Source organism: Sinocyclocheilus grahami, unplaced genomic scaffold (assembly GCF_001515645.1).
Source record: "Sinocyclocheilus grahami isolate Dianchi unplaced genomic scaffold, SAMN03320097.WGS_v1.1 scaffold1281.1, whole genome shotgun sequence".
Taxonomy (NCBI): domain Eukaryota; kingdom Metazoa; phylum Chordata; class Actinopteri; order Cypriniformes; family Cyprinidae; genus Sinocyclocheilus; species Sinocyclocheilus grahami.
In genome coordinates, this window is record NW_015506460.1 from 214,735 (window position 1) to 233,416 (window position 18,682).

The 18,682-nt window shown below is 38.5% G+C and overlaps 2 protein-coding genes across 6 annotated transcripts in view; one reads left to right on the forward strand and one right to left on the reverse strand.

Annotated features, from left to right (window-relative positions):
- Window positions 1-10,214, forward strand: part of LOC107568804 (uncharacterized protein KIAA1522 homolog) — a 46,174-nt gene extending 35,960 nt beyond the window's left edge. Inside the window, exons 3-9 of one of the 5 annotated variants that reach the window (XM_016254793.1) lie at window positions 4,270-4,425; window positions 4,567-4,607; window positions 5,105-5,231; window positions 5,406-5,513; window positions 5,665-8,256; window positions 8,350-9,314; window positions 9,403-10,214. In XM_016254793.1, coding sequence (XP_016110279.1) covers window positions 4,270-4,425; window positions 4,567-4,607; window positions 5,105-5,231; window positions 5,406-5,513; window positions 5,665-8,256; window positions 8,350-9,314; window positions 9,403-9,447 — 4,034 coding nt within the window. In that variant the 3' untranslated portion in view covers window positions 9,448-10,214. Of the gene's footprint in view, window positions 1-4,269; window positions 4,426-4,566; window positions 4,608-5,104; window positions 5,232-5,405; window positions 5,514-5,664; window positions 9,319-9,402 lie in introns of all 5 variants that reach the window. The other 4 variants (XM_016254790.1, XM_016254791.1, XM_016254792.1 and 1 more) reach the window with 4 other exon arrangements.
- A 43-nt stretch (window positions 10,215-10,257) lies between these two features.
- On the reverse strand, window positions 10,258-18,305 carry LOC107568799 (tyrosine--tRNA ligase, cytoplasmic-like). The gene is made up of 12 exons (XM_016254782.1): window positions 17,977-18,305; window positions 17,547-17,617; window positions 17,078-17,207; window positions 16,624-16,704; window positions 13,814-13,906; window positions 12,621-12,756; window positions 12,459-12,544; window positions 12,223-12,358; window positions 11,959-12,059; window positions 11,684-11,877; window positions 11,432-11,573; window positions 10,258-11,345 (listed from the first exon to the last, which is right to left on the reverse strand). The coding sequence occupies exons 1-12, from the start codon at window positions 18,031-18,033 to the stop codon at window positions 11,235-11,237; spliced, it is 1,338 nt and encodes a 445-aa protein (XP_016110268.1). The 5' UTR covers window positions 18,034-18,305; the 3' UTR covers window positions 10,258-11,234.
- Window positions 18,306-18,682: the final 377 nt, after the last annotated feature.

An 18,682-nucleotide genomic window follows, 5' to 3' on the forward strand; every position in this document is an offset into this window, starting at 1 on the left:
TAGTTTAAAGATGAAGCACTTACAATTACTAAAACTATAACTGAAATAAAAATAAATGAAAGCTAAACATAAATATTTGAAAAATAATTATACTCAAAATTTACTTTGCTAATGTAAATCCAATTGTTAATAGCCAAGTCAACTTGAGTGTTCAGGTTATGCTTCTGTAATTTACCATAAAATGACCTGTTTCATTTGCTTCCTGTAAATCTAGGAATACAAAAGCTTAAGTGTGAAGAAACTCGAGGGTCTGGTGGCGGTTTAAAGGCATGCATCAACCCCCATCTCACACCATGTGCCAGATGGTGTCCTTTGGCTCCCCTGATAAATATTAATGGGATTTCTGGAGTTGGACAACAGGCAGTTGATAGAATGGGTGCAATTTGAATGACAGACTGAAAAAAGAAAAGGATGAGAAAGTCTATGGGATTAAAAAATAATAAATATCAACTGATTAGAAACATAATAGCACACCTCTCAAACATCTTAAAAAGATATGATTCATGCATGCAGATGTGGTGAATCTCTGTTCAAACCTAAGAATGGGAAGTTTGCCAGCCGAAATTGTGACCTTTCTATCTCGGTTGGAAGTGAAGCCCATAATTCTCAGCCAACTCCACTTGAGTCTCTATTCAGTGCCAAAACCAGTGACTGTGAAGCGAGTGTAGACATGGGACGAGTTTCAAATATCTGAATGCTATCTTGGAAGTCTTGAAAATAGTGCACGAGTCATGGACCTTTATGATATTTTCATGTTTTTTCACCATCTGTTTTGGAGCTTTGTAGGTCAATGTATACTTTCATTGTATGGAGAAAAAAAAGCAACTTTTTGTGCTTTACAGGTTGGAACAGTGTGAGTACCTGAATTTTGAATGCGAGCATCAGAAATGTCAGTTTCCGTTAAACAAAGTTCACATAACCATCATAATACCTGCTAAAGCACAAGGACTTAGCAATTTGAATCACACGGACTATCAACGTTGTGCAATAGCTCATGATGTAATAAACTAATATAGTAAACACTTTAGATTAAGTACGTAATTCTAGACACAGTCCCTGCCTATATGTTTATAAAAAATGATTGAAGTCTATATTTATTTTACTATTCATAATGTTTACTATGGGTCAAATCATGGAGCAGATGCCCTAATCTGAGTGTGTCATGTTTCCAAGCAGGGGTTTAGGGGTGGCAGATCATTTTCATGTTTTCACCATCTGTTTTGGAGCTTTGTAGGTCAATGTATACTTTCATTGTATGGAAAAAAAGCAACTTTTTGTGCTTTACAGGTTGGAACAGTGTGAGTACCTGAATTTTGAATGCGAGCATCAGAAATGTCAGTTTCCGTTAAACAAAGTTCACATAACCATCATAATACCTGCTAAAGCACAAGGACTTAGCAATTTGAATCACACGGACTATCAACGTTGTGCAATAGCTCATGATGTAATAAACTAATATAGTAAACACTTTAGATTAAGTACGTAATTCTAGACACAGTCCCTGCCTATATGTTTATAAAAAATGATTGAAGTCTATATTTATTTTACTATTCATAATGTTTACTATGGGTCAAATCATGGAGCAGATGCCCTAATCTGAGTGTGTCATGTTTCCAAGCAGGGGTTTAGGGGTGGCAGATTAGCCAGGCTCCCCTGTCAAGGAAAATCCCAAATTCAGTTGGTGTACGACACAATGGAGGAAAACAGCCAACACGTTGGGGGACACCACTCTGTAAGATGCTGACAAAAGCCGGGGTAAGGGGGAGGAGAGATGAAGAGGGGTGGGAAAGATCAGGGCAGCTGCAGGATTGGTGGCACACAGTAGATCTCATTGTGTCCGACCTGATTATCCTTCATGAGAGACAGCTAGTTGACATCCGTTAGTCTGAAGCCGCAGAAGTGGACAGTCTGTCATGATGCTACTTAGTAAAAGAGTTTATCTCTTATCATTCAAGTAAAAGACACTTTCAAACTACAATGATATCGGCCTGGACCGTTATCTCAAGATAGATATGGTGGTCTTCATAAGTAAAAACGTTCGATCTCTGTTGTCGATATTCAAGAAGAAGGGTGAGTAGATTCAAGAATTTATAGGCGATTATTCACATTCAAGATGGTGTTAATATATTGTCTTTCCAATGTGAATATTTTTTTATTATAATTTAATTTTTCTAGACTGGAGATCTAGTGTTAACAAATGTTGTAAATGTAATGGCTGCTCTTTCCACAATTGTATTTATTACAAGTTGACGGAAAGCTCTGTGTTCACCTTCCTGTATCTGTAACAGGTGCCTTCTCTTTGCTTAAAATGTTGGTAACACTGAGGGACTTTGAGAAAGTTTACAGACTCAAAACTAATGTACCCAAACTGATAGAGATAATTATTACAGAGTAAAACGAGAATAAGGTTTTCAGTCCATTACCTTGCTGTAACCTTTACTGTTCATACCTGAGGGTACAAGGTCAGAAGCCGCGTACAGTTCAATCCTTAGCATGCACACTTAACTTCATTTTACCAGCATAACTTTAGGGAATATTGTTTGTAAATGTTGTTTTCATTTAGTACTCTTAAAATTAACAAAATTAAAGGAATGTTTCAGGTTAAATACAAGTTACGCTTAATAAAAACATTTCATTTTTTAAATCAAACCCATAAAATGTGTTGACTAAAATCCACTTGAAATGGAAGTCTACTGTGGAATTGGTGAATATTTGCTGTATATTGGAGTATAAAATGTATAGCTGTTAATGTTTTTTTATGAAAGAGATTCGTGTGCATTATTTTAATTTTAAAAGAAATAATTTGCCAAATAGACTCATACAGTGCACTTGCCTACACTGTGTTTTGACTTTCTGTTGTATCACAATGCCTGTAGTCAGTGCCAGGACGCCTGACACCCCCCATGGGATGTACTACGAAGCTTAAAAGGTAATACCGATTGAACAGTTAGAAATCTGCATAAATGGTTAAGAGGCTGAGGAGAAGATCTCTTTTAAGAGAAAGTCCCTGTCCTAAAACACCCTCATTAACTCCACTTTGCAATGCCTTTTCGGAAGCATCAGAACTTTTATCTATGGCCAGTAGTGTAAGGCACTCAGGTGGTATGTAAGGAAGAGGATAGGGGTACGAGTATGAAGTTTCTCACTGTTCCTTTGAGCGTGTCCCAGTCTAACGATAGGCACCCTCAAGTGTCCTATTTCTCGCTATTGTAAAGTTAACAGTGAGTCTCAGTGCAAGTCTGATGTGAAGGCCACTAAGGTAATTCATAGTGCTTTGATGTTTGCAATGCTTTGCATGTTTTATGAATAAATTTTGCCAGTATTAGATATCTGAAAATGAAATACAGTTTACCAGATTTTCTAGAAGATTGTTTAATATTCTTATTGGGTCAATCCAGATTATATAGTATCTGCTAACAGGAACAAGAGCTGTATCATGACTGCTGAGAATTTAGGCGAATTTCTGGTATTTTAAGGAATTAAAGATCATAAGAGATTACCTGGTCACAGCATGAGTGTGAAGTCCATTACTGTGTTGGAAATCTGCAATCAACATGTGCCTCTAACGTCCGTCAAAATCTGACTAGAATTAGCAGCCAGCATTAGCAGGTGTTGCTGCTGGATAGAGAGAGAATGGGCATAGTTAGAGCATTTGACAGCCAGATTTATGAGCTTTCACTGCACCTCATTCACAAAATGGGTGTGCAGAAATCTTCAATCAGTCATGTTTCAAATTTCTCACTGAAATAAAAAAAGGTCACACTTTTGTTTGGGGAACAATTCTCACTATTAAATAACTGTTAACTATGACTTTTGCCTTAAAAAACTCCTAATTTGCTGCTTATTAATAGTAAGGTATAGTTGCTAAGTTTGGGTATGGGGTAGGATAAAGGCGTCATGCATAATAAGGCATTAATATGTGCTTTATAAGTACTAATAAACAGCCAATATGCTAGTAATATGCATGCTAATGAGCAATTAGTTAATAGTGAGAATTGGTCGCTAAACTAAAGTGTTACAAAAAATCTGAATGGGGTATTTTAATGTTGACTTTTGCTGTGCCTCTAGCAAGGCTGTCCTGCCAATGCATCACTATTTTGATTTGATTTGGAAGAAACAGTTAAACTTTCCTTAAACTCTCCTTAAAAACTTTGACAGACTGGCTGCGATTTGATAATCTCATGCTGCATGTTTAGGAGAAGCTTGGGAGAATGACTGCATCCATTTTTTACGTGAATAACAATACCTTTCCCTTCCCTCTATTTTTAGCAGGCCAAAAGCAGAATGAGCCAAGAAAGCTGACTGTACACTACACAGCCTCCCAGCACTACCAGGAGAATGTGTTCATAGAGGGAAGCAGGCCACAGTACCTGGAAGACCTGCATTCTGAGGCCCAGGAGGGACTGAAGATACTACAACAGGAGGGTGAGCCATACGCCCATCTTATGCCCATATTTTTAATACAAAACATGATCTATGACAACCTTAATGCACTGCTCACAGTCTGGCCTTCTAACGTACAACTGTGTTTTCTGATGCACCTCACTCAGTCTTTCTTCCATGCAGAGAACAAAAATGGACTGGACTTTCAGGATGATCAGACTTTGGTAAGCCTCCGAAAATTATATATCAATATATATGGCAGTTTCCACAAATATGGTATAATTTAGCATCCCATTCTGCTTAAAGCATTAAAAATCCTAGTTTTTTTTCTTAGCGTGTCAGACAACTAGCATGAAAAGTTGTTCAATTTAAACAAATCAAATGTTTTCAAACCCCTTGAAATGGAAGTTTTGCCCTGCCCCATCTCTTAGGTCTGGTCTTGAACTTTTGACTATCTAACAAATAAAATCATTAGAGTCATCAAACTTTAATTACTTCAATTTTTAGGGCCTTGTTCCAACAAACTCCTGAGGATAAACTTTAGTTGTAATTTTAAGGGAATTACCGCTAAGATTTTATTTTTTGCCAACATAATGCAGGCCCTTTCTTGTACCCTATTCATTGAAGAGGCATATCACTTAGCTCTTTAAAATTAAAACATATATGCATAACTTGAACCTTTAATGAACACTTTTTACTGATGGCCTCCATTTCTCCACAGCCAGAGGAAGATGCAAACTCAAAAGAAAGAGATGAATCACTTGAGACTGATAGCACTGCTGGACACTCCGTCATTTCAGTGTCAACTGTCTCAGCAGTCTCCTCACGTCCAGTGCTTACACATCAAGGTATACAATGCTGACTTAATAAGGAGGCCTAGAAATTTGTTTGTTAATGTAGTGTAGCCATCACTTTGAGTATGACCTGAGATTTAATTTGGAATAACAAAACAACTGAAGAAAACGGTATGATATATTTTTCCTTGGTATTCAATCTCTGTTATGTTGTATCATTCCCTTTAGGTTCCACATTTAAGCCCTTGAACCCAGTTAAACAACTGGACAAGACCAAGAGGAGAAGCAGAAGAACAACTATAATGGGCATACCACAACAAGTCCAAAGAGAACTGGGCATGTAAAACTGTTATTGTCAAATATTAAGAAAATATATATTTTTTAGCATGACACCTTAAAACGGCAACTTTGATCAATATATGAGATTACACAAAATGTTCCGCCTAAAACAAAAGAATGACATTACTTTGTTTTATTTCTATTGAAGAAATGACAAGAGGAACTATACTGCAGCAGCGTCCAGATGAAGAACATGACGGTGAAGTTGATTCCTCTGGCAGAGTTGTCATCCCAACAATTGATGGAGAGCTCCCTTCAGTAAATCACGAAGGGGCTCGTGTACACCTGCAGAACATTGTAGTTCTTCAGACATCAAGAGATGAGGAGTTTCTAATAAACCACATTCATTCTGTTTACCAAGATGAGTTAAACCGAAAGCTTGGGATAGGAGCATGCCCTACACAGAGGCCAAAGTCTCTTGCTGTGCCAGGGATGACCACTTCCTCTTTCCTGCATGAGCCTCAAGGTCCCGTTATGTCTATTTCACCACAGGCAACTTATTTATCTAAGATTATTCCAAATGCGATTCTGCCTGCTGCAATAGACATAATTGAAATTAATCATGATCACAGCCGGCGCAGTACAAATACAGTTAGCAAGAGTAGTTTAGCATCAGCTAGTCCAGCTTCTTCACGATCTGGAGGTGGCACAAATCAAGATCCAACTACCACTAGCCCCAGCAGGAGCCATTCACAATCATCTGAGACTATTGTCTCCAACTCCTCCACAATCTCTTCAAAAGCAAAGTGTCTACAAACATTTGTTGCTGACAGCACCAAAGAAGTTTCCGATTTAATCCCAAAGGACATAAGTGATACAAGTTCAAGCAGTTGTAAAAGCTCTAACAGTAACAGTACAAATCACAGGCTGGACCACAGGGATATCGGTGAAGTAGGGGAAATTGTCAGAAACCACCATTCATTCTCTCGTAATCTCTCTGTAACGAAGACAAAATTACCACCAGCACCACCCCAGAGAACCTATTCCCTTCACCATGAAAAACTTAAGTGGAGATCAAGAGAACTGGTAGACATAAAAGATCTCAAACATATGGCACCAAATGATGGGCAAACTGGTAGAGATCTTAGCAGTGCAAAAGACCATCAGTCCATCAATAATGAGAAGGGTTCTGTCCATTCTTCAATGCTTAACTCATCAAGAGATTTCCAGTCAACTGTGAAATCCAGTCCGCTTAGTCCTGATAAAGCTTTTACTGGAAGTCATGTCAGATCAGGTAACTCATCCCCACAGAAAACTGGAGAAGAATCTGGTGAAAACAAATTTGATAGGACTTTGTCTCCTTCGAGTGGATACTCAAGCCAAAGTGGGACACCTACGCATTCCCCTAAAGAGGTCAGTCCCTCCTCACCTGGAAAGAGAAGAGTAAAGCCTTCAAATCCTGATATAACAGGTGTAAAGACCTCGCCGGTGGTTTCAGTCTCTTCATCAATGACATCTCTATCTTCTGTCACATCAGACATAGCACATCATGACATTCAAACCAACAACACTCCGTCGGAGCTATTAAAGTGCTCCCCACCTGTTACAACAGTGAAAAACAAGGTGACACCAACACACCCAACTATTGCCCTTAGGGAACTGTTCAACGTTCCCCCTCCACCCAAGGTAAAAGCCCCATCTCCCCCACCCCCTGAAACCTGGATTCACAATAAATGCACACATGAACTATTATGTGGCCCAGGTCCAAACCCCCATAGGTTACATCAGCTTCAAAAACAGCAAAAAGGGTCATTAATAGGTAAAAATCTAAATACAAATTCAATACAAATCACTGAACAAATAATCCCAAAGATGCTGACAACAGAAAAAGTTAAGTCAGGGACCCAACTGGAGAACAAAGAAGCTGTAAAAGAACAAAATGAGCTCATGTCACCACAAGTGCATGAACAAATGATAGTAGACCCTCCAGATTTGAGGCAAAATGAAAGCTCAACATTACACAATGACTTAAATGAACTAGAAAGTACAAAATTCCTTAAGGAGGTCAACCAGAACATTCATACACAAGATCAGAGAACTGTAGAGGATCAAAAGGAAAAAGGAAGCCAAATACTGTACAAATACAAATATGCAGGAATCCCTGCAATGAAGGTACCAACTATCAAAGTTGATCAAAGTATGCTGTCACAAACAAACTGTGAAGTCAAACCAAATCCTGAAATAGTGAGCACAACATGCACCCTAAGGAATGATGAAAACAGTGAGGAGAACAAGGGAAACTGGATTGTTAAGGACATTCTCAATCACAAACAATTGCAAACTCTCGGTATAGAAGTACCTGAGGCCAAGTTCATTTCTCCTCCTCCTTCTCCACCTCCAGAACACCACCCTCCACCACCACCTACTAAAAAGATGTCAGGCTCCTCAGTGTCTATACCACCATCTGATGAAGATGAAGATAAACAAGAAACAGAGGAACAGGTGACTCTCCTGGAGTCTTCTTGGCCTCCACCACCTCCACCAGTGGAAGAGTCAACTGACTTTATATTTGAGGAACAAGCTGAACGTGACTTCCCCCCACCACCTCCCTCGTTCATCCATGAACCCCTTTCAGAGATATCTGTCAATTGCCATGACGAATCATGTGGACAGCCAGACAATATAGAATTGAGGTCATCTAATGCATCAGATATGGCCAGCAGTTCAGACCAAGACTCTGAAATACATACCATTCTGCCAACAAGAACTGTACAAAATGATATAGAGGAAAGGCAACAAGGTAAGCCTTGTAACAACATGTCACACTCTGTGGACGAAGATGGCATGGAAAACACAACTGTAGCCTCTCCTAAAATGTCCTCTCTTTTACCAGATGAACTTGTACAAGGGGAGGAAATGCCAGCACAAGATTCATCAGAGCTAACATCACTTGATACCGAAGCAGATTCCACTAATGTGCCACTTGCACCTCCTCTTCCAGTGGAAGATCAATCCACTGTTAACTTCCGAAGGCACCTGAGCCTCATAAACAAAGACAACCAGAGCAAAGAACTGCTGTGTCATCACAAAAGCACATCTGTTCCAAAGGAGGATGCCAACATTCCCCTTGTCACACCTTCCTTACTTCAGATGGTGCGACTAAGATCTGTAACTGTAGGTGAAGATCAAGCTAACAATTATAGCAAACCAAGTACGGAGTCCACAACAAATGAGGATCACAGTATTACTAGTCAAGCAACTCCACAAAAGCCTATTCGCAAATCCTTGACCTTGAAGACTAACTCACCTGCTAAGTCAACTCCTGCTCCACCCACAGTCCCATCCATGTGTCTTCAAGAGGCTATTCGTATGAAGACCGCTGCAATGTCCTCTAGTGGAGTACCTGCAATGCTTAATCTACGCTTAACCTCAACTAGTGGTACTAGTTCACCTGTGCCATCCCCTAAAACACCAGATGGCTGTGACTTGCATAAGTCCCCTGCATCTACAGCCAGCTTTATCTTCTCCAAAAGCACAAAGAAAGTTGTCATTGAAACACCTACTTCTCCTGAGGTCCAAGCAAGCCTCAAACAAAGTCTTGCAGCTGAGATAATGCAGATTTCCGACCAAGCCAAGACAATGGTTACAAATGGGACAAAAAAGCCAATTAAGGTGCCGCCACCTGTTGCTAAGAAACCAGTGCATGGAACAAATCCTCCCAACAAGACAGAGAATGCAACACCGGATAAGACTGAGATCTTGACAAATAAACAAATAATGAAGGTTGAAGTTAATGGGCAAAGTGATCAAGTGCATCCTGCTGGTCAGCGAGCACAATCATCAGGAAACCAGAAGCAAGCAAGTAAGGAAGTATTCACAGGTTATTTTAGTTTGTGCATTAAATTAAGCTGAAACCATGTAAATGATGATTATATTTCTTTTTCAGGAAGTACAGAGACTGCATGTTGAAGAGTCAGGACACATGAGTTGAGTTTTGATTGGACTGTTTAGTCACAGTATGGCAAAGACAAGAGGACAAAGCAAGTGATGAAAGCTCAAGATGGATCTTGTTCAAGGATCCATGGATACCTAAAAATACCATGGATACTTAAAAGCCTTAGCCTGGAGAAATGGCCTTCAAATGTATGCAAGAAGCTTTTTCCCAATCTGTTTTATACAATAGCTTTATTACAGCTTCAAGTATTTTTCTACATGAGTTTGTCTGCTTTGGGAAAAGTAACTTTTACTTTATTGTGGACTTAAAAAAAGAGCTAACGACTGCAAGATTGAACTGACATCTAGTGGTCACTAGTGGTAGTAATCACTGCTTGGCATAAAAAAAGTCAAAACCTGTTATAATTTTTTTTGACATATCCAGATATGTCCAAGCACATACACTGATTACTAGCTTTTAATGAAAGAAGTTGATTCTACTAACAGTTTTAAAAGTTTTAGTGCTACTGCAGTCAACCTTCAGATTTACTTTCAGCAAATATGTATAGATGTATAGAACCACCTGCACCTTTATGAATGTTGCAGTATGCTGACCATGGCTGAAAAATATACACACAAAACATTTACATATTTACTTTTCATTAGATTAAAGCACTTTGTAAGCTAAATGCGGCATTTATTTTCAAACCAGCAAACAGGTAAGAGTATTACTGATGTTCCTTCTAAAATTGATGTAAAAGTATACATACACAAATACTTTAGTAGCTATTTACTTCAAGGTAGGAGTGAAGAGAATTACTACACTGTTTAAAAAATAAATATGCATTAAAGATATTTATAGAATTTCCTGTTTTTAAATTCCTGGTGCTTTTCAACATCACTGACAGCCATACAAACATCACATCATGTATAAGCCCCCCAAACCACAATATATTTATTTTTTGATGGATGGAAATCCTCTTCTTGTTATCTGGTAAAGCTACTACACCACTTTTTTTCATAAGTGAATTATAATTTCCACAATCTTCAATCAAGCATTAACTTTAATTGCTCATATGGTGAGGTATGAAAATAGGCTCCCAAACTTTTATTGTCAGTTTCATATATTTCAATATTTCTTTTCAGCAGATCAAGCTGTAAAGGTACTTTCAGAGACATTTCCATCATTATTTCCATTAAGACATATAGGAAATGGTTATGAATCATTGTTTATTTCAATGAATTTGGTTAACATCAGATGAGTTCTGGATGTTATATTACATGAAATTGCATATGTTTTCCTATAAAGTAAGCTAACTAATCATAAAATATGTATCCATAACAGTTTATTGTGTATATATGTCTGAACTGTTTCCACTAATGGTTAAATCGTTAGAATATTGTCAAACTGGAGACTGATCGTTGTAAGCAATGACCTATTTCCAGACATGGCACTACAGGAGGACCTGAGTTTGAGGATAACAGATGAACTCCTGCAAAAGTCTTCATTTGTCATTCAAACAAATGAGCATTGCATTATGTACTGCAGTACTTTGTGTAAAACATCCTGGACGGCAATACATGCAATGTAAAGCACAGACGTTACCCATATGTATTCTGCTGCAGTAATCATGTGCTATTAGATTATTCACAGGTTGATATGGCTGAATGGGACAGTTGAATTTAAATAATGTCATTATAAGCCATTTGCTTCTCCAGTAGAGTCAGTTAACAGTTTTGGATGGCAATGATGAGCAATACCTGACACTGTGTACATGTCACAGGGATACTGGGCTGTAATGGAAACTCTAGCTTTGAAGATTTTGAGAGAAATTGTGAAGACAACTAGCAAATATTTCCACCCTTCAGTGTTTTACAGGTGATCTGTCCAAGTTTGGTCATCAGATTTTGCTCTTTCCATTGTGCAAAACACTCGTCTGAGATCTTCAGATCCACCTGAAGAGATCAGACAAATAAACATACAACCAAGAATGAGACTCAAACATGAATGTTTAAGTACAAAAATATAAAACTCAACATACCTGCAACTTCTCAAACACCTTTTTCTTTGGTTTCAATTCATCATCTGGTTTGCCTGATTCATACCCTCCTACATAAACACGGTCTCCTGGTGCTGATCCTTCTGGTGGATCCAAAGGCTCCACTTTCCTGGGCTCTTCCTCACTAAAGGCCATCACATTCAAAAATATCAAAAATCAAGATGGTTATTAGTATAAGAAGAACTTAGCTGATTAAATGAAATGGTTGAAATAGGGTTTATCAGTCCTACTAACATTGAAGCACAGAGCAGCATGGCTTGGGATTCAATCCCCCTCATCTTCTGGGGCTTTAGGTTGCATAGCAACACCACAAGACGGTCCTGAAGCTGCTCCTGGGAGAGGTAGGCCACCAGTCCACTCACTACAGTCCGCGGCTGTTCCTCGCCCACATCAATCTTCTCTAAATATAGTGAGTCTGCATCTGGATGCTAACAGGTCAGGAAGCAGAGTTATTTAAACAGCCACTTACTAGTAAAATGAATTGTAAAATTATTGTTGGCTTTCTCTACCTTTTCTACACTGATGACTTTGCCCACTCTGATGTCCAGTCTGGATGGGATGACCTCCTCCTCATCTGTGGTTTGTTTAGGGTTGCCCTTCGCTCCTCCTTCTGTGAAGCAATGACAATTTAAACTGTGTGTAAATAGATGTAAATGGAAGTTCCTCCTTTCTCTAAAACTCAATCTAGAACTTGAAGAAGCACTGTTAAATGGGTTCATAAGTGTAAGTGATTATGTCCAAAATGTTTTTAGGCATTGTGTATTTTCGCTCACTGTTTTTAGAGGGCTCTGGGTAAGCTGATGCTGTCAGTTTCTTCAACGCTGGCATCTCAAACTTCTTCCTGATAGGGTCCAACAGTTTGTTAAGAGCCAACTCTACTGAAGCCTTCAGGTCACCAGGATGGACTTGCTGCAGGTAAGCAATGAGGGGTCAACATATGATGCTCAACTCAATTTATGTAAACACATGTCATTCATACATTAAGTAAATAGAAGTACTGTTTAGATACCTCTGCAGCAAAGTCCCTCTCCACTTCCTCATAGTCTGTGTAGACTTTGTCACCTCCCCACTTTGGATCTCTTTTAATAATAAACTCTGAAAACATAACACAACATTAAGCACTTAACTAGATGTTTACATTTCCAAATTTGCCTGATTTGCCTGAGCTCACCTGAGTGCAAAGGGAAAAGCACATGTTTAACAAAGGACAGAACTCCATTATTCTCCACATTTCCAGGCTCACAGAAGGCTTTCTTTAACTTCTTCTTCACCTCTTGGTTCTTATCCAACAGGTCAATCTTGGATTCCTGTAACAGATATGAATGATGAATCTTAGTAATATTAACCCAACACCTGGAATATAACAGCACAGACCTGCCAACCTTGGAACAAATATTGTGAGTACCATCAGTGTGATGGGACGGGACACAGGTTTGGGTGGTGGGGGTTCATATATTCCTAGATAGGTACATTATTACCTGAAGCTCTTTGATGGCTAATGTCAAAATCATAATTGCACAATGTGCAAAATTTAATGTTAAATATTTTCCAAAGGTTAGCAGGTCTGCACTAGGTCACACACACCTTAAACCATGGTTTTCGGTTCAGTTCGGATGGCTCGGCACATCAGAGTATTATATGTTTTTTTTTGTGTGATTTCTGATTTAAAATGCTATTTAAAAAACCTCCAGTACACGCTCATTAAAACTCCAGTAAACTTCTGTACACTGTTGAAAAATGTGGATTCTCATAGGTCTACTAATACATTTCTTATTTTTATGGATTGGCCATTACTGGGCGCTATAAACTCCTGTAATGTTTGTTTCATTCATACTGGACGCCAGAGGGCCAGAAACTCCACATGTGCATCACAGAAGTAATAGAACTGATGACACTTCAGGAAATCCCTTATATGGATAAAAGCATCCAGCTATCGCTGAGACTGCATTAAAAGATAGAAAAATTTTGAATGATGAAACTTGAAGACAATAAACACTCGTATAGTTTATCTGTGTTCTTCAAGCCATCTTGGGTATTTTCATAATAATTACATATATTTATAATCCATTGCAAATCGACATAGTCTCTTTTAACAGTATAGAATATATTTTCTGCCTCATTCTGTGATAAGAAGCAACATCAGATCACGAAAGGAAGTAATTTCAAACATTCGACTGATTTTATGGAGTAATAACATGTTCTCTTTTGTTGCACAACAGGTTTAGAAACGCTTCTCATTCATAAGCCTCTATCCCATCCGGTCAAATCAATAGGATTCTTTGATTACATAAATCAAAGAATGTGATTGTAAATCTTTATCTTACAGCTTTATTGAAATCTGTGAAGGTGTAGATGCTACCGTACCTCCTCAGAGGAACTCATCTTGCCCCCCGTCAGTCCAGGCACCATTGGGTTCATCATATGGATACGTTTGGTGTACCCAAGAGAGGGAAGATACTGAAAGATAAGAAAAAAAACAATAGTTGTAAAATACTAAATGTATATTCAGCAAACACCCACACACACATTCACTGGGATCAGCACACAGTCACAACCCTACTTGCCAGACATATCCGATGCATCAAGAAAGATTTGTTTTAAGACTTATTTATATATTTCACTTTGGTGTATGAGTAGGAAATACCAGCTTTAGATTTTCAAACATATTTCTACAAATATAATAATCAAGTTTTTTGTATTTACTACTGGCAAACTAAAATCAAAAGATGCAAAAGAAGAAAAAAAAATTAGTATTTGTAGATTATTTTTCCACATAATTCTATGGTATACTGAAAAACAATGATAAGCATATCATAAGGTTTAAAGGCTTTTATTGGCAAAAAGTACAATGAGTCAATATTTAGTGTTGAACCTTGTTCTTCATAACCTCTGCAATTCATTCTGGCATGCTGGATATTAGCTTCTGGGCCAAATCCTAACTGATGGCGATCCATTCTTGCCTTATTAGTTCTCGGAGTTGATCACAATGAGTTTTTTGTATTTACTACTGGCAAACTAAAATCAAAAGATGCAAAAGAAGAAAAAAAAAAATTAGTATTTGTAGATTATTTTTCCACATAATTCTATGGTATACTGAAAAACAATGATAAGCATATCATAAGGTTTAAAGGCTTTTATTGGCAAAAAGTACAATGAGTCAATATTTAGTGTTGAACCTTGTTCTTCATAACCTCTGCAATTCATTCTGGCATGCTGGATATTAGCTTCTGGGCCAAATCCTAACTGATGGCGATCCATTCTTGCCTTATTAGTTCTCGGAGTTGATCACAATTTGTGGGCTTCTGCTTGTCCACTCGCCTTTTGAGGACTGACCACAGGTTCTCTATGGGATTGAGATCCGGGGAGGTGCCTGGACACGGATCCAAAATTTAAATGTAATGATCTTTGAGCCACTTCTTTATCACTCTTGCTTTGTGACATGGTGCGCCATCATGCTGGAAAATGCACGGATCATCACCAAATTGCTCATGGATTGCTGGAAGAAGTCGCTCTTGCAGGACGTTTTAATTCCATTCTTTATTCCTGGCAGTGTTTTTGGGCAGAATTATGAGAGAGCCCACTCCCTTGGTTGAAAAGCTACCCCACACAGTATGCCTCACTGTTGGCACAACACAGGACTCATGGTAGCGTTCACCTTTTCTTCTCTGAACAATCGATTTTCCAGATGTCCCAAACAGTCGGAAGGGAGCTTTATCAGAGAAAATAACTTTGCACCAGTCTTCTGCTGTCCAATCCTTGTACTTCCTGCAGAATTTCAGTCTGTCCTTGACGTTTTTCTTGGAGAGAAGTGGCTTCTTTGCTGCTTCTTTGCTGCCCTTCTTGACACCAGGCCGTTGTCCAAAAGTCTTGGCCTCACTGCGTGCAGATGCTCTCACACCAACCTGCTGCCATTCCTGAGCAAGCTCTGCACTGCTGGTGACACGATTCCGTAGCCGACTCCTCAGGAGGAGACATCCTGGCGCTTGCTGGACACTGAGACGTCCTGAAGACTTCTTCACTGCAGTCAAACCTCTCGCCTTGAAGTTCTTGATGAGCCAGTAAATGGTTCTTTCAGGTGGAATATTCTTTGTAGCAATTTCCTTGCATGTGAGGCCATTTTGATGCAAAGCGATAATGGCTGCACGTGTTTCTTTGGAGGTAATCATTGCTAACAAGAACACAATGATTGAAACACCAACCTGCTGCCATTCCTGAGCAAGCTCTGCACTGCTGGTGACACGATTCCGTAGCAGACTCCTCAGGAGGAGACGTCCTGGCGCTTGCTGGACACTGAGACGTCCTGAAGACTTCTTCACTGCAGTCAAACTTCTCGCCTTGAAGTTCTTGATGAGCCGGTAAATGGTTCTTTCAGGTGGAATATTCTTTGTAGCAATTTCCTTGCATGTGAGGCCATTTTGATGCAAAGCGATAATGGCTGCACGGGTTTCTTTGGAGGTAATCATTGCTAACAAGAACACAATGATTGAAAGCACTTCTCTCCTTTTATAGCAATCAGTCTGCTCTTACGATCTAATTAGTATGATAGTGATTTCACCTGACTACTACTCATTCACACTTTCACATGTGCTGCTGATATGATTAGTCAACTAATGTTAGCTGGTCATTTTGTGTCAGGATCAAAAAACAGTGACATTTGTTTTTTTTGGCCAATGAAGCTTTTAGGAATTAATTAAAATGCATGTGTTCACTCTACACAATAATCTAGAAACAATGTGAATGAACACCACAACAGCTTAAGCAGCAAACTTCGCAAAACACAATTTATGTCACTGCCAAAACTTTTGGCCATGACTGTACTGCATAGTTGCACATTAAGTTTAAAAACGTCAAATGGAATAAGAAATATGCAAAACAAAAGTACCTTCTCTGCTAATGTGAAGATCTTCCTTTGGTCCACACCCCCGAACTGAGCATCTACTTTTAAGTACTCCTCATCCAGTGCCTGATAGAAATTAAAAACATGTTGGAAACAGTTCTGCCGTTTAATATTTTTGTGGAAGAATATTAAGTTTAAAATAAACAAATGTGTAAAAATATTTTTCTAATGGTGTAAATGTCTTTACTGTCACTTTTGATCAATTCAAAGCACCCTTACTGAAAGTATTAATTTCTTTCCAAATATATGGAATAAGAAATATGCAAAACAAAAGTACCTTCTCTGCTAATGTGAAGATCTTCCTTTGGTCCACACCCCCGAACTGAGCATCTACTTTTAAGTACTCCTCATCCAGTGCCTGATAGAAATGAAAAACATGTTGGAAACAGTTCTGCCGTTTAATATTTTTGTGGAAGAATATTAAGTTTAAAATAAACAAATGTGTAAAAATATTTTTCTAATGGTGTAAATGTCTTTACTGTCACTTTTGATCAATTCAAAGCACCCTTACTGAAAGTATTAATTTCTTTCCAAATAAATAAATAACAGTAGTGTAGAAATACATAAGCAACATCTTTTTAATAAGTTGTATACTGGCATTTGCACCGATAAGAAAAAATAAGCAGGTTTTGAAAATAGACTCCAAGTTCAAATGATTAAGTAAAACAAATACATACAGACTAGAAGACCACAAATATGAGGATAATGCTAGCAGAAGATGATCTGCATACCTGTAGTCCAGGATACAGCAGGCCACTCAGAAGAGGATGCTCAACCTGTTTGACCACCTCAGCACCTGCTTTCTTGGCATCATGTTCAGTTACCATGGATGACAGTCGGTAAACATCCAGAGTGTACTCTCTATAATAGATCAACCACACAAAACAGTTGCCACCTTCTTATTAAAGTACAACAACTGCAAACATATTTTTATTAATGGTAAAATGTCAAATAAAAATATCTAATCTAATACAATCTGTTTCCCAGAACAATGAATGACTAACACTTCCTAAAAGCCATGCTCTTTGGTCAATTATCATCCATTGTAATTGTTTGAAATTCATACCTACAGCGTTTAAAGGGATCATATGATGCGATTTCAAGTTTTCCTTTCTCTTTGGAGTGTTACAAGCTGATTCGCTTTTGAGCGGTTACAAGTTATTTTGGAATCTCTTAATCTCCTCCCCTGCTGTTTCTCACCTGAAGGTTCCTGGTGATGAGCTGGAGCTTCTCATCAGGACTCCGCTGCTCTCCCATGATGCCTGCCGCTTCTGTGCGAATTAAGTCATCACAGGCTTAAATGACAAATAACGAGCATAAACTCAATTTGTGGCCATATGTCAACTGCGCGCGAGAGAGAGAGAGAGAGCGCGAGAGAGCACGAGAGAGAGAGAGAGCGAGCGCGAGAGCGAGAGAGAGCGAGCGCGAGAGCGAGAGAGAGAGCGCGCGAGAGAGAGAGACAGAGAGAGAGAGAGAGAGAGACACATTACAGTGGAGTCAGCTGTCTTAACCGTGGCTTGTGTACTGCAAACACATACCAGCTTCATCACTGTGTCTGTCACGCGACACGCTTTTGAGCGGTTACAAGTTATTTTGGAATCTCTTAATCTCCTCCCCTGCTGTTTCTCACCTGAAGGTTCCTGGTGATGAGCTGGAGCTTCTCATCAGGACTCCGCTGCTCTCCCATGATGCCTGCCGCTTCTGTGCGAATTAAGTCATCACAGGCTTATATGACAAATAACGAGCATAAACTCAATTTGTGGCCATATGTCAACACTGTTATTTTTAGGATCATTTATTCAGCCATTGGTTAAAATGACTTCCGCTTTGAATGAACCGCTGAGAATGAGCTCTCTTAACCTAAGAGTGATCGAAACACTTCAAAACAGGCACTAGGTCGGTATAAAATGTAATACTATCTTTTTAAAATGTCAGTGATAATAGATGACGAAAGCTCAGTAATATGTTTGTTTTCATGAAAACTAATAGCTACCGCAGTCTATATTGTGTTTTAAAACTTAAACTGATAATATTTTATAATGAAATAATGACACTGAAGAAAACCACAGTGAAAAGGAATTTCGATTTCGTAGGATTTGTTAAAAATGTAAGTAACACTTGTTATTGTCCAAAATAAAAATACAAATAAATAAATGAAGAAATAAAGGATGCAAGCTCTTTCTCTGGATAGATAGATAGATAGATAGATAGATAGATAGATAGATAGATAGATAGATAGATAGATAGATAGATAGATGATAGATAGTAGATAGATAGATAGATAGATAGATAGATAGATAGATAGATAGATAGATAGATAGATAGATGATAGATAG

Coding starts and splice junctions, on each gene's coding strand:
- LOC107568799 (XM_016254782.1), bottom strand. CDS start 18,033: ATGGGAGAGCAGCGGAGTCCTGATGAGAAGCTCCAGCTCATCACCAGG. Junction 12,359..12,458: donor AGAGGGACTTTGCTGCAGAG/GTATCTAAACAG, acceptor GCTTACCTGCAG/CAAGTCCATCCTGGTGACCT. Junction 11,878..11,958: donor AAGTCATCAGTGTAGAAAAG/GTAGAGAAAGCC, acceptor CTGACCTGTTAG/CATCCAGATGCAGACTCACT.